The 11,833-nt window shown below is 37.4% G+C and overlaps 3 protein-coding genes and 1 long non-coding RNA gene across 7 annotated transcripts in view; 2 read left to right on the top strand and 2 right to left on the bottom strand.

Annotated features, from left to right (window-relative positions):
- LOC107640264 (isoleucine--tRNA ligase, cytoplasmic) overlaps positions 1-3,217 on the top strand; it is an 11,775-nt gene extending 8,558 nt beyond the window's left edge. Inside the window, exons 18-27 of the mRNA XM_016343802.2 lie at positions 7-37; positions 148-236; positions 336-477; positions 1,111-1,174; positions 1,281-1,348; positions 1,549-1,671; positions 2,249-2,314; positions 2,484-2,595; positions 2,727-2,818; positions 2,890-3,217. Of these exons, the coding sequence (XP_016199288.1) occupies positions 7-37; positions 148-236; positions 336-477; positions 1,111-1,174; positions 1,281-1,348; positions 1,549-1,671; positions 2,249-2,314; positions 2,484-2,595; positions 2,727-2,818; positions 2,890-2,994 (892 nt within the window). The 3' untranslated portion in view covers positions 2,995-3,217. The remainder of the gene's footprint in view (positions 1-6; positions 38-147; positions 237-335; positions 478-1,110; positions 1,175-1,280; positions 1,349-1,548; positions 1,672-2,248; positions 2,315-2,483; positions 2,596-2,726; positions 2,819-2,889) is intronic.
- On the bottom strand, positions 3,665-6,923 carry LOC107643143 (exosome complex component RRP45A). 4 transcript variants are annotated; one of them, XM_016346717.2, is made up of 7 exons: positions 6,343-6,923; positions 6,138-6,252; positions 5,797-5,877; positions 5,522-5,710; positions 4,901-5,151; positions 4,495-4,553; positions 3,665-4,073 (listed from the first exon to the last, which is right to left on the bottom strand). In XM_016346717.2, the coding sequence occupies exons 1-7, from the start codon at positions 6,783-6,785 to the stop codon at positions 3,871-3,873; spliced, it is 1,341 nt and encodes a 446-aa protein (XP_016202203.1). In that variant the 5' UTR covers positions 6,786-6,923; the 3' UTR covers positions 3,665-3,870. The 4 variants fall into 4 exon arrangements, with proteins under 4 accessions (XP_016202203.1, XP_020978860.1, XP_016202204.1 ...); XM_021123201.1 differs by having other exon boundaries at positions 3,665-4,076; XM_021123202.1 differs by having other exon boundaries at positions 3,914-4,073; positions 4,495-4,539.
- LOC107640265 (probable serine/threonine-protein kinase At1g09600) lies at positions 7,091-10,435 on the bottom strand. Its single transcript, XM_021123200.1, has 8 exons — positions 9,942-10,435; positions 9,581-9,865; positions 9,156-9,473; positions 8,854-9,081; positions 8,634-8,734; positions 8,431-8,548; positions 8,088-8,345; positions 7,091-7,668 (listed from the first exon to the last, which is right to left on the bottom strand). Exons 1-8 carry the CDS (start codon positions 10,419-10,421, stop codon positions 7,528-7,530), a joined length of 1,929 nt encoding a protein of 642 aa, XP_020978859.1. The 5' UTR covers positions 10,422-10,435; the 3' UTR covers positions 7,091-7,527.
- LOC110271800 lies at positions 9,982-10,803 on the top strand. Its single transcript, XR_002362505.1, has 3 exons — positions 9,982-10,069; positions 10,175-10,296; positions 10,411-10,803. It is a non-coding gene; the product is annotated as an uncharacterized LOC110271800 (long non-coding RNA).

Genomic DNA, 11,833 nt, shown 5'->3' on the forward strand with positions numbered 1-11,833 from the left:
TAACTTCCTTGATGACATAGCTGGGAAGTTGCGGGAGGTACATGCATCCTTTTTATCTTGAGCAATTTGAATTGTTTTTCCCTCTAAAAAGAACTGGTTGCTGAAACAGGTTGTGATTTGATATATATGAATCTATTTGTGTTACAGTATGTGCTGGAGGAACTAAATATCCGGTCACTTGTACCATGTAATGATACTTTGAAGTATGCTTCTTTACGTGCTGAGCCTGATTTTAGGTATGTTTTCCATATGGTTATGTAGCTGTTGGTCTCCTATTTATGTTAATGTTTCATAATGTAGTGCCATTTTCTCACCTTTTTTTTTGGTGTCTGCAGCATTTTGGGAAAGAGACTTGGAAAATCTATGGGTATCGTTGCCAAAGAAGTCAAAGCAATGTCACAAGAAAGTATTTTGTCTTTTGAGAATGCTGGAGAAGTTGTTATTGCAAATCACTGTTTGAAGCTGACTGATATTAAGGTGATAGCTTTATTTATAAGCTGGAGTTCAAGTGTTATGTTAAATATGTAGATGTCTAAAAAATGACAAACAAATATGTCAAGATTGCTCAGGCATAAATGATAGATCTCAGCTGCGATACAGAAAGCAAATATAAACTTATCCTAGTCCTGAATAATATAAGGAAAATGTGCGGCATTTGTTACTTCAGTGCCTAGATTCAACATGTCTCATTGAAGGATTAGTATTACAAAACAAACAGGAACCAAACGTTGTCATATGCTAGCCACCTTTTCACTGGTATTTTTTATGGATGTTCTCTTGGAAGCCTCATTGCCTTTTTTGGTGGTTCCTCCCTATCTACAACATTCTCTTTCAAATGTGATATTGTTACTGCCAAAAGGTATTCCTGTTTTTGAATAGAGTAGTGAGTGAAGAAAATCCAATTAAATATTTGTTTTTGACTATGGTTTCTAAAGTATTTCTATTTGTTTGTGGTGACCATCACCTGTAGTGGAGCCTTAATTTATATATGGAGTACCTGAACTTGTAATTGCTATTCTTTCTTCCAAAGCATCAATGGAAATCATGGGTTTCCTCTGTAAGTGGTGAAGACTAATAAATTGGTACCTTGTATTCTTTATTTTTATACAGATTCTTCGTGATTTTAAGCGACCTGATGGTATGACAGAGGAGGAGATTGATGCGGCAGGAGATAGTAAGAATCTATACTAGTTGAGAATGGCTTACTTTTAGTTTGAATGTATGTTGATTTATCCATGACTGGGAGAAGAAAGGCTGACTGAAACCCATCTTCCTTTCAGCTGATGTTTTGGTGATATTGGACTTGCATCCAGATGAGTCTTTGTTGGAGGCTGGTGCTGCCCGTGAGGTAAACTACTTTTATCATTGAAATGGTCATTCTTAATTAACATTCTACATATGGTGCATGCATGTAATGGAACAAATCTACAACCTGGCTTATAAATATGCCTTTTCTTCTAATAATCTCCTTAAATGTTACTAGTTAAATTTATTTTAGGTCAAAAGTTAGCATATTCATTTCTTGTGGATTGAATTTGTCTCCTACAGATCGTTAACAGAATTCAAAAGTTACGGAAGAAAATTGCTCTTGAACCGACTGATATGGTGGAGGTTTACTTTGAATCATTGGATGGAGATAAGAATCTCTCTCAAAGGGTTTTACACTCTCAGGTATACTCGATAATTAATACTATGCTTGCATGTCTGTGTATGTAATAATAGACAATTCTTTGAGCTGACAAGGATGCATGCCAAGGAGAATACCTTCTAGATATTTATTCATGATAAAAAGATAATACCTAAGAAAAATCAGCAGAAATGATAGTGATGATCAACCGGCTCAATTAACATCAGTGTTGAGTTCAAATGCTATGTTTTTAAGTATTTCTCAAAAATTATCAACACATAAGCATAAACATTACATAATAAAATAGGTATATGTAAACTAAACTGTATCCTTCTATTTATAAGCAGAATCTTAGTGGGCAATATAGGTTAAATTGAAAAGTATTTTGGGCAAAAAAGCTGCTTGTCTTCAAATTTTCAAAATTGTCTGTGCTTGCTGTCCATCACTCAGATGAAAGTAATGCATGGGTTGAATTTTTGTGTTTGCACCGGGGATAGGTGAACTGCCTCTCATTGAGGACTGTGGACTACTTACTAATCAGTAATTATTTAATTGATGTACACATTGATTCATGGTGCTAAGATTATCAATGCTGTTTGCTTTTTATAATTTTCTTTGCAGGCATCTTACATCAGGGATGCTATTGGTTCTCAATTGCTTTCACATTCTTTGATGCCAGCACATGCTGTAAGTTGTTTATATCGTTTCCATGATTTAAATTTCTTAAGAGAGGAAGAAATTATGGTTGCTCTCATTGTCCTTTAAAGAGGGAAGGACAAATGCTTAACAGTTTTGACTTACGAGAGTATCTCAAAGTCAGTCACCCAAGAACTGAAAATTTGTCGTACAAACGCAGGTTGTCCTTGGTGAAGAGAGGTTCCATGGGATTTCTGGCATGTCATTTGGTATCATTTTGGCAAGACCTACAGTGATGTTTAACTCAAAAGCCATTCTACCATTGTTTCAAGGTTTGTATTTGGTTAGTTCAGTTGATCTCTTATGCATAAAGCAAAAACAAACAGTTATATCCCTTGATGCATGTATCATCATCATACTTGACCCTTGTTTGCTCCAACTTGCTGTTCTTCTGTGGCTATAGGTAACAAGAAATACGCCCATAATCTTGAAACTTACTTGCTATCGAGAGATAATTCAAATTTGAAGTCAGAATTTCAAAATGGAAATGGAAAGGTTTGACCAAGTCCTGTTTTAGTGGTTTTAGGTTAAACAAAATGCCCATATTCATTTGTCTCTTGTTGCAGATTATAGTTGACTCCATTGAAGAACAACCCTCTGTAAGCCTGGTCCTTGGTGAGCATGTGTTTCTCACTGTCGGGGACTGCTACGTTGCTGGAAAGGCTAACTAATTTAGGTTGCTGGAGTTTTTCCTTTCGATCTTTTATAATGTTGATGTGTTATTCCTTTGTATGATTAGTTAACAGAAAGCGGATATTGTGTTTTTTCTCATTTTTAATGTTATTCTTTGGCTGTATAGAGAACCTCAGTTGTTTTATTGAAATATAAGTTGCTTCAAGTAACTACAGATAATAATATCTCAATTTTGTCGGGCTGGTGCTCCTTTAGCATGCTTGCTTTGTTGGCAACTTGGCATTTTATTTCATATATCGTACTTCTCTGTCTACTTTTTCCTCTTTTTTTTAAACAGGTATTGGATCATTCTGTTGTGTAAGCGACGTCTCCAATTTGTTCTCCGGAAGGGCATCATGGCATGGTTCCATGTTTATCGCTCCATCAATCTTCTACTAGTTTCAACGCTAACGGTTGGTTTTATTTCTGTGCAATGGAGCTTAACGTTTCGGACTCAGTTGATGAGGTTCATCGTCCTCTATAGTCTTGAGATTTCAATATTGGAAGAGTTAAACTTTTCAAGAATGTGTTGGTAAAAGATAAGATGCTTCTTATTTCCACTGGAACAGCCTATTATTATCAGCGATTACACCTAGACCGTTAAAAGAAAACCATATCGGCTAAAGTAGACGGAGAGTTTGAAAATCGCGGGGCACAAAGTTCCGGGAATAACAGTTAAATAATCTTACTTCATTATGAAGAATTAGTGAATACTGTCACATAATTGGTCAGAATTTGTGTATCCAAATCCTTAAAACGTCCTGGCTAAAACTTTTGTTCAAACCAAAAAGGCAAAAACAATAGAAATGGTACAGATAAACACTTTAGACAAAATATATGGTCAGTGGCAATTAGTCCAACTGACAACAGCACACTTAATTTCCACTATCGGAAGGCAGCCTTTTTTTCTTTCTTTTGTTCTTGGGCTTAACGGCATCCTTCAGCGTCTTACCTTCAATATTCTGGGCAGCATCTAGACCTGCGGCAGTTGGTGAAGAATCTGTCGTCATTTCCTGTGGTGGTTCCTCTGCCTTAGTCTCACTTCTTGAACCCTTCTGCTTTCTATGAGTTGCCGGTCCTGCTTATTTTACAGCAATTATTATGGTGAAGTCATGCAGATTTCTATCTTCTCACCAGAACATACATATACGTTCATAAAGAGAAGCACATTCAGACATGTATATGAACTAATATTCAGAAGACGACAGAATAACATACACTAGAGAAATATAAGAGGAACCTTAAGCCAAACATGAAATCAACATGAGAAATTATGCATGCATATACAACAATCTCACAAGCTCGATTAAACAATGAGTGGCTGAGAAAATATGGCAATGCATGAAGCAATTCGCAAGCTCTCAGCTACTCATTGTTTTATGGCCATTTCAGTGTGAAGGTTAATCCTTAGGACTAACCTAAGTGCAAAGACCAACAATAAAAAGCCACATCGTAGGTAGTAAGAGATCATAATTAATGATAAAAGAGAAAGTTATTACCATGTGATGCTAGAGATGCTTTTAGAAGATCAGAATTGACACACTCTGAGTACGGATCCCTGAAAAAGTCAAGTTACACTGGTGGAAAGCTATAAATGTGATTTTTTTTTTTGTCCGGCTACACATCTGAATATGAATTTACACATCTGAATATTATTCTTAATACTAATTCAATTTTCCCCCCTCCCATACTTAAAACCTACAACCACAACTGCCTCGAACAAGTAGATATACCATGCTGCACATGCTCATTTGCATATAAGTTAATGATAGATTCTAAAAGCATATAGATCTCTAGCAATAGTAATACATGGACTGGACTAGAAATAACTAGAAATTCAACAGATTTTTAAACGGAAAAAAAATCCAGTAAAAGCGACTAATTAGAAACTAGCTGATGCCATACCAGCTTGAAGGCCCGCCAATAAATTTATTAGAAACTCCATCTCTCTTGTTACTTTGTTCCTGTCCAGATGATGTGGCATCACATTCCATAGAGCTTGCCTCATCTTTAAACTTTGACTGGTCTAAATGACTACCATCTAATTGATTTTGCTTTTCTCTTGATTTGGCAGGGGTACCACATACATCCATGGCAACAGAAGTGGAATGACGTTTAATCTTCCGTAGTGCCCTTTGAGTGTTGTATATTTCAACCTACACCGGGTCAGAAAATAAAAAAGAGATAACAAAGTTATACATTCTATAAGTAATATGGCAATTAATACAGATGCACTAAGCAGAAAAAAAGTTTCGCAATGTCATCTCAACAAAGTTTGTCACCAGAAGTCAACTCAATACATACTCTTTCCTATAATGAAAACAAAAACAAACTGATAGACTATGAAGCATAATCAAGATAATATGTCCATTAATTAAGGTTATTTCAAGACTTCTTTAGTTGTTTCACACCGCTGGAGTATAGCACCTATTCTAAGACATGATTGGTCAGAATATTAAACATGTAAGTTTTCACATAAAAACGGAAAATAATAACATATATAAAAATTAAAAAAGCAGAACTCACTGCATCCTTTATCTTGGCTGTAATATCACCAGCTTTAACATGAGCTAGTTTCAAGCAATGCATGAGAACTTGCTGAGATACTCCTTCCCCACCTGCCTTTTGAATGGAGCAAACATCACCATTTGCATTCACTGTAGCAGTCATCCGACCGGTCAGTACAGCCTCTTCATGGTATGTTGGATCTATCACCTAGAGATCATCAAACGAAATCCAAAAGGACCTCACATACGGAATGAAGAACAAGAAATCAAGGGAGAACGATGGAAAATCCATACCATAATATTTTCATTGCTGAAAAATCCAAACGTCACAGCTATAGGAAGATGATGTATGATCAAAGGAATTGGGTCACGCACCTGTCATACAATCTAAGTCCAGTAAAACAACACATACAAAAACAAAACCGAAGCTGTTATCACAAGGTATTTACTCATGAGAGACATTGGCCTCCTGGAGTCAATAATACAGTAAGAGAATTCACTTCCATGGCCAAACATCCCCACAAAACCGAGGGTTCAAACAAGAGATTCCTATAACAATAACACAACACAAGCACCAATGTCAAGCCTCTCTACTCTAGCCACACATTCTCATGCTCAATTAAGAGAAAGCTAACCTCAGGAGGATGCACCACAACTTGCTGACCATCTTCTCCCCCTAACGAACATTCTGGCCGCCGGAACGTCAACAAAGCAGCCAGAGCAGCAATATTAGCAGCATCAACAAGATTCCTAAAAGATTTTCCCAAATTAACAATTGCACAACACAACTATCATTAGCATATTCAATCAATTAGCACCAAAACAAACTCATTAGCTCACCCTCCATTGTCAAGAATATGGATATCAATGCGAACCGCCCAAACGAGCTTCCCAGAGAGGACACAGAGCGATTCTGTATCGACGGCTCGGCTCTCCCTCAACCCGCGATCAATAATGCGGCCTAACTCGACGGCGGACTCCCTTGGGCGGCCGGGTTCGAAGGAAGGGTCGGCCATGGGGGAGAATTCAGTGAAGACGGCGAGTGTGCCCTCGTTTGGCCTTTCCCTGTAGGGCTGGAGCAGTTGGGCGGAGACGATGGCCATGACGTGAGTGTGGCCAAGCTGGACCTCCGAGGAGCCGTCGTCCTTGCCGAACTTGATGGTGAGCTTGCGGTAGTCGAAGGGGCGCCGACCGTCAACTCGGAGCTCCGACAAGAGTGCGGTCTCTATGAATTTCTTCTCGTTTATGGTTTGGCGCCATGAATTTGCTAGCCTCTGCTCCATCCAACCTAATTCTCTTCTTCTCTATGCACCGGGGTTGATGACTCAGTGCCGCCGCCGAGGTCGTTACGGTGACGATTTTGGTCGAAATGCAGGAAGAGCCTCTCTCTAATCTAAAATCTATAGCCTAGGGTTTAATAAGGGTTTAGATTCATTGAGGGAGTAACTTTAACTTGCCTCTGCTGCAAATATTTTCTTTTCTTTTTTTTTTCAGTCCTTTAAAATTAAATAAAAATTACAAATAATGTTATATTTAATAATTATGCATCTCAACGCGATTTTCACATACGCTAATTAAATATTATCCGTTTTACCGAAGTCACATTTGAGGAAAAAGTTTGTGAACATACTTCCGAAAGTATATTAACACTAATCCAATTTTACAAAATCAGTTTTACAAAAAACAGTTACCTTTGATGCTTGGTTGGTGGCTTGGTGCAGGTATCATTTTATGTATCATGATGGCTAATATTAAAATCATTTGTATATTCTCAGTATATATAATTCCATCTCAGGATATTATATTGTTTCACACTATTATTCACCTAATTTAGATAGCAAGTGAAAAGTAGAGAGAGGAGAAACGTATATACATAGTTTCTAATAAAAAGAAAAGATTGTCCTCTTAAGACATAATCATTTATATTGTATGCTGTTTGTCCCTATGAAACTAACAAAGACTACCAACTAAAAAAAGAGAAGAAAAAACATTCAAGTTGCATGCAAATCATCATGAGTGATGTCCTTAGTTTCTAGAATTGATCTTCACAGTGCGGAAAGCCTCTTGCATTAGTTTCTCATGTTCTCTCAGCATATCGTCGATGTTCCCACCCGGCGGCATCAACGGTCCTGAGCAGTGGATCCTACTTTTCTTTTGCACATACTCCTGAAACAACACACACATTCACATAATCATTAATTAATCAAGACAAGCTTCTTATTTGTTAATGTTAGACAGATAATCAACACATGCCTCCTGTCGCACTCCTTATTAGTTTAAGTTTTCAGAACACTGTTTTATGACATAGTATCAGAATTTCTATACTTAAAATTTTAGAATTCGATTCCTGTTGATTTAAAAAATAAAAAAGAAAAGTCTAGGAGCCCAGCAACTCTATTAAATTCTGGCCAGTCTGTAACCAGCAAAGAAAAGTGAGCCATTGGATGAAATTTCACACCAATCTCACACCATTAAAATCATCATTGATGGCTATTTGATGGCTACAAATCACAAAAATTACTGTCCCCCAGCACTCCTCAAAAAAAAAAAAGTTTTATGTGTATGCTAGGTTTAGAGGAGTTTACCATGATGGGTTCTTGATGACCAGGCATAGCTCCTTGTTCCCATTTACTTGAATAGTTGGAGAAATCTGCTGTTGCTCGACTTATCTGAGACTTCTGCGTCCGCAACTCGGGAGTTTTGGCAACAGATGAGTCCAATCTCTTAAATGTAGATTGTCTTGTAATTGCTGCACTGTTCATTGTTGTACTATGTACATAGCTTGGATTGCATACTGATCTACTTGGATCAACTTTATAGTGAGCCTCACCATTTGGTTTCCCCTGCCAATTTCACATTAGTCTTTATCAAACTTGAACCAAAATTTTCAAACAATAATAATGACTATGGATATTTCCAACAACATACCCTCAATGTTAGATCTCCGCGGGTGTTATACTCCGGTGTTCTAGGTAGTTTTTTATCTTGTCCTGCATCCGACAATTCAGACACCAATCCTCGTTGTCTTACAGCTTCGGTGTTTTTCCTGACATATAAGGAAAAACATAAGAATGTGAATGACACTGATAACATTGAATTACATGTGAAGAACTTTGGTGAACTTTGCATACGTTGCTACTTCCTTGTTTCGATTCTTGGCGTCGAACTCCTTGGTGGGCGGAAACTTTGGTAAACTTGATGGATCACATGGTAGGGGTTCTGTAGTAAAGAACTGATGGCAAATATCAAACATGAACACAAGGTGAATACATACCATATCTCCAAAGCAAATCCTTGTTTCTTACAGCACAAGCAAAGTGAAAGAACTAAAGGGATGGTCATGAAAATTACCTCGCTTTGAAGCGCGCAAGCCGCAGATCCTCGATCTTCTGGTTCCATGGATAGAAGCTTATCAACAAGGGCTAGTGCTGAAGAAGAGACCTTTCTAAATGTTTTGGCAATTTGGCGTTCATAATGCTGCTGTGGTTTAAAACTAGTTGCATGTGGAAACTTTGTTCTCTGCCAATATTCCTCAGATGGGGAACCACAAAGCTTAAAAATCTTGTGCATTTGTTCCACCTTCAATGATCAAGTTAAGAATCATGAATAATGATTGGTAATTTTATGCATGAAAGTGAAAGTAACTCTCCTACCTCTGTTCTTCCAGGCATAATAGGCTTCCCTAGGAGCAATTCAGCTAGAATACAACCAGCACTCCACATGTCTATTGCGGCTCCATATTCTGTAGCACCTAACAAAAGCTCAGGTGCCCTGTACCACAGAGTCACCACGCGGCTAGTTAATTGCTGATTCTTCTCCGGATCATAAACAGTTGCAAGACCAAAATCTCCTATCTTAAGGTTTCCATTGTTGTCAATTAGAAGATTGGAACCCTTGATGTCGCGGTGCAGCACACCTCGACTATGGCAGTGTTCAAGCCCCCTAAGTAGTTGCTGCATAAAGCATTTAATCTGCGCAATGCACATACACACATTTAGTTTTGTAAACCCTCTAAAGTCTAAACCTCCTTCATTCATATTATTATGCATTCAAATTGATGGATTGATATATTTATTACCTGTGGTTCAGTGAACTTGACTCCAGGGGTGGCGGCTAATCCAGCAAGATCATGCTCCATGTATTCAAAAACAAGGTACAAACTGGAGGAAGTTCTAGATGCAACAAGACCCTCAAGCTTGATCACATTGGGATGGTTTAATTGGCGCAATATATGGATTTCCCTCGCCATGAATCGGACACTTGCCGGATCGCTACTCAAGAACCGAACCTTTTTCAGAGCCACAAATTTACCACTTTCGAGATCAAGTGCTTTATGCACACTGCTATAAGCCCCTTGTCCAATCTGCATACATACTCAACCGTTCATTTGTTTGCAATGCTTAAAAAACATACATAAATAGGTGATATTAGAAACTAACTTGCTCTAGTTTTTCGAAGGAATCTGCTCGTCGAGGAAGCCACCCTTTGATGGCTTCTCCGGCCACTGAAGATAACCACGTTGGCCATCCGGCATCAATGTTTTCTCCTGAGATATGCGAGAGGCTAAGTAATCTTCTCATAACTGATTTGTTTGCAGCTATTCCTCCATTTTCACCACTTCCTACTGTCTTACATCTCTGGTGCTGCCTTTTTTGTTGCTTTTGTTTTGCAGTATCTAATAACAAGTCATTGGTTTTATCTTCTAATATTGCTGGCATAGCAACTTGTCCATATGATTTAACCAAATGAGGCACCATTAAACCATGAACACCCCCTAATTGTGCAGTAGGAAAGGTATTAGTAGTTGAGACTGATGGTGGAACAATTTCGATTTGTAATGCACCATTCTTGTTGATCCCTTTTTCTTTCTTTTCTTCATCATCAATTCTATCTTTTTCTTTTGAGCAGATGCACCCCATATTCTTAATCCACACACACAATCAATCAAAAGAAACTGGTGTGGGAAAAGGGGAAAGCTCCCACCCTTCTAATTCTTATGATCAAGTAGCCATTCACTGTGAAAACTTGTCTTGGAAATTCAAACACGATCATGCATGCAAGTTGAACAAAATCTACCTCAAATTATACCAATGGTGCAATATAATGCCTCAATGTGACTTGGTTCTCAACGAAGAAGAATCCAAAAATTCTAAGAGCCAATCCAATGAATCTCTAGAGGCTCCAACACAATAGGCCACAGAAGAGAAAAAAAAAAGGGTTGATTCATGTATGATTCAAATATTCAATCTCAAAACACGTGTATGTATATGATGAAAAACAAAATTGAAGGAAGAATTTCTTAAAAAAAAAAAAAGGAAGAACCTATAGGGTTGACAAGATCAAGTTCCTGCAATGAATGAACACAATATGTACATTTATTGCTGCATTATCAATATTATTATTGTTCGATCTTCTTCTGTATAGAACAAAACTTTGAATGAAAGACGGAAGGGAAGGATGAAGAAAGGGCATCAATGGAAAAACAAGAAGTAATTTGATGAAGTTGGCGTGATTTGGAAAAAATGGTTGGGAAGAGAGAGAGAGATTCGGAATATGTGTTGTAACGAAAAGAAGAGAGAGTGTGTGTTAAGAAAAACGTATACAAGGTTGTAACAAACAAAACCTTTGACAGAGTATACATTTGCTTACTCGGAAGTTGGAACCTTCTTCATCTTTCTCTCGAGCAAGCATGCAAATGACACGCCTATAATTATAATCTATGCTGTATATCAATCTTGATCGTTCAAACTAGCTGGAAAATTGATCTTCTTCGTTTCTTACAGATCAAGTAACAGAAAATTTCATTTAATATATAACTACTATTCTACTAACATGCAGGGTCAGGGGCAGTAGAAAAAATGTTTTTAAGGGTTAATACTTTTAATTTAATTTTGACCAATATTTTTTTTTTGCCAATAGTTCAATACTTTTATTCTAATAGTTCAATAATATATTTTTAATTAATATTTTTAAATATTATTAATTAAAAATAATAAATTATGCTAGCCGTATAACATTATTTGGAGTCAGTATAGATACATTCAAAAAATCACATGATACCATCATATATCATAGCGTCCGATGACTAAGCTAACATACAAAACAACATACACTTATTTTTATCTTTTGCTACACATCACATAATATACAATATAATAAAATTACGTATCCATAAAAATACAACATATATATTGTTACGGCCCAACCCAGCTGAGCGAAATTGCCGCCCGACCCATGGGTAAACCGATCTGCACGGTCGGGTCAGAATATGTAACCCGCCAGGCCAACGACCCGGACACGCGTCCTGGTTGACAGCTACGTGACAGCTATG

The sequence above is a fragment of the Arachis ipaensis genome, chromosome B05 (genome assembly GCF_000816755.2).
Source record: "Arachis ipaensis cultivar K30076 chromosome B05, Araip1.1, whole genome shotgun sequence".
Classification (NCBI taxonomy): domain Eukaryota; kingdom Viridiplantae; phylum Streptophyta; class Magnoliopsida; order Fabales; family Fabaceae; genus Arachis; species Arachis ipaensis.

Bases quoted from the DNA above. Each gene is read 5' to 3' on its own strand.
- LOC107643143 (XM_021123201.1), bottom strand. From the start codon at position 6,785: ATGGAGCAGAGGCTAGCAAATTCATGGCGCCAAACCATAAACGAGAAG. The intron at 5,711-5,796 runs GTATGGATTTTC...GATGATCTCTAG, and splicing joins TCAGCAATGAAAATATTATG to GTGATAGATCCAACATACCA. The intron at 4,077-4,494 runs GTAATAACTTTC...CTGTAAAATAAG, and splicing joins AGCATCTCTAGCATCACATG to CAGGACCGGCAACTCATAGA.
- LOC107640265 (XM_021123200.1), bottom strand. From the start codon at position 10,421: ATGGGGTGCATCTGCTCAAAAGAAAAAGATAGAATTGATGATGAAGAA. The intron at 9,866-9,941 runs GTTAGTTTCTAA...GTATGTATGCAG, and splicing joins CCTTCGAAAAACTAGAGCAA to ATTGGACAAGGGGCTTATAG. The intron at 9,082-9,155 runs GTAGGAGAGTTA...TGATCATTGAAG, and splicing joins TTATGCCTGGAAGAACAGAG to GTGGAACAAATGCACAAGAT.